The sequence below is a fragment of the Vollenhovia emeryi genome, unplaced genomic scaffold (genome assembly GCF_000949405.1).
Source record: "Vollenhovia emeryi isolate VEMERY1.0 unplaced genomic scaffold, V.emery_V1.0 DF948693.1, whole genome shotgun sequence".
NCBI lineage: Eukaryota > Metazoa > Arthropoda > Insecta > Hymenoptera > Formicidae > Vollenhovia > Vollenhovia emeryi.
Window position 1 is genome coordinate 1 of NW_011957673.1, and position 1,453 is coordinate 1,453.

The 1,453-nt window shown below is 51.3% G+C and overlaps 1 protein-coding gene across 1 annotated transcript; it reads right to left on the reverse strand.

Moving 5' to 3' along the window:
- Positions 1–8: 8 nt before the first annotated feature.
- Positions 9–1,381, reverse strand: LOC105556500. The gene is made up of 3 exons (XM_012003600.1): positions 1,051–1,381; positions 592–917; positions 9–371 (listed from the first exon to the last, which is right to left on the reverse strand). The coding sequence occupies exons 2-3, from the start codon at positions 739–741 to the stop codon at positions 9–11; spliced, it is 513 nt and encodes a 170-aa protein (XP_011858990.1). The 5' UTR covers positions 742–917; positions 1,051–1,381.
- Positions 1,382–1,453: the final 72 nt, after the last annotated feature.

Consider the following 1,453-nt stretch of genomic DNA (forward strand, 5'->3'; position numbering starts at 1 on the left):
TTTTATCTTTATAATGTCCCAGCAATGCCAAATGCCCCAAAACTGCCTAGAATTGCCCAGTAATTCCGCAAATCTGTACACCGCAATGCAGTTTCCCCCCTCGATAATGCCGAATGTGACAATCGAAATACCTCGACATCGACGTCCTCAAAATCATCGTCGTCGTCGTCGTCGTCGTCGTCGTAGGTGGACGTACACTGACGTACGACTGGCTTCTTGGAAAATATCTCGGTAAGCTCGTCGTACGCCTTCCGTACCATCGCGCGGAATGCACCGCGTTTCTTAGCACGATAGTCCCTGTATCGCCTCTGCAATGAATCTGCCATCTCGTTAACATCGATATAAACCTTGTTTTCATTCTCATGCATGTACTGCGAAGCATAAAGGTGTAGAGTCAAGACACACGCCGTACATTTTATCGCGTCGAGGTGTAGCTGTCTAGAGTAGCTGTCTTGCATGCTCGAGTCACGAGGTGCCCTGTTATTGTGCGTTACTTCAAGACGGAGATTTAAAAGCGTAAAACATTGGGAGCACAAGACAGCCATTCTGCTCGGGCCCGGGGACAATGCAGATGAGTAACCTCTACATTACCGTTTGCACGCGGCCGATCAACGACTGGTCCCGGAACGATCTCTGCTCCATCCTGTGCTTATTCTCCACCTGCCTCGATCTGAAATCTCCACTCGATCCTTGCAGCGGGATGATATCGATCGACGAGTTGAGTTTGCCCATCTTCTGCATATCTCCGGACGAAATGCCCCGCGACTGGCGCGTCGGCGAGCAACGGGCGCGTAAACTCGCGTTAATCCGCGTCGATAATCACCTACCGCCTATTATGCGTGGTCTACAATACGTGGAGTAAGCGTGGAGTAAGGAGTAAGGGAGAGCCCTAACTTCTAGCTTTTGGTGTAAGGAAGCTGAAATACGGGCATGATTGTTAAAATAATTGTAACACTGATTGATGGCATTTTGATTCACCGAGAGTAAGCCTAAGAGCTGAAGTAGGAGTGAGAAATAAAATGGATTTATTTCCTTACTCCTACTCCTTACTTCATGTATTGTAGACCAGCCTTTACGCACACCTCGCACGTTCGCCCCAACACGTACGCGCTGGCCTGCGTTGTCGGTGGCGCGTGGTGCACCAACCGAACCAGTCCACCAGCCCTCCACGACCCTCGATGCCACGCGACGTCAAACTAGCGGCGATCTCGACCGATCCCCCCTGATTGCGATTCGTAATTGCGTGAAATACGATCTACCAAACGGTCCTCGGCAATCTCGACCCAACCGCCGACAAGATCGACCATATCCCGCACCGCCCCGCGCCGATGAAGCCAGATTCCAGATAAATTACTAGACCGACGATAGAGAGATGGACACGGACGAGCTTGAAACAAATAACGGGGTAGACCCGTCCCGCCACGGGTAGACCGGCACCTTGCCAGGCAAGGCA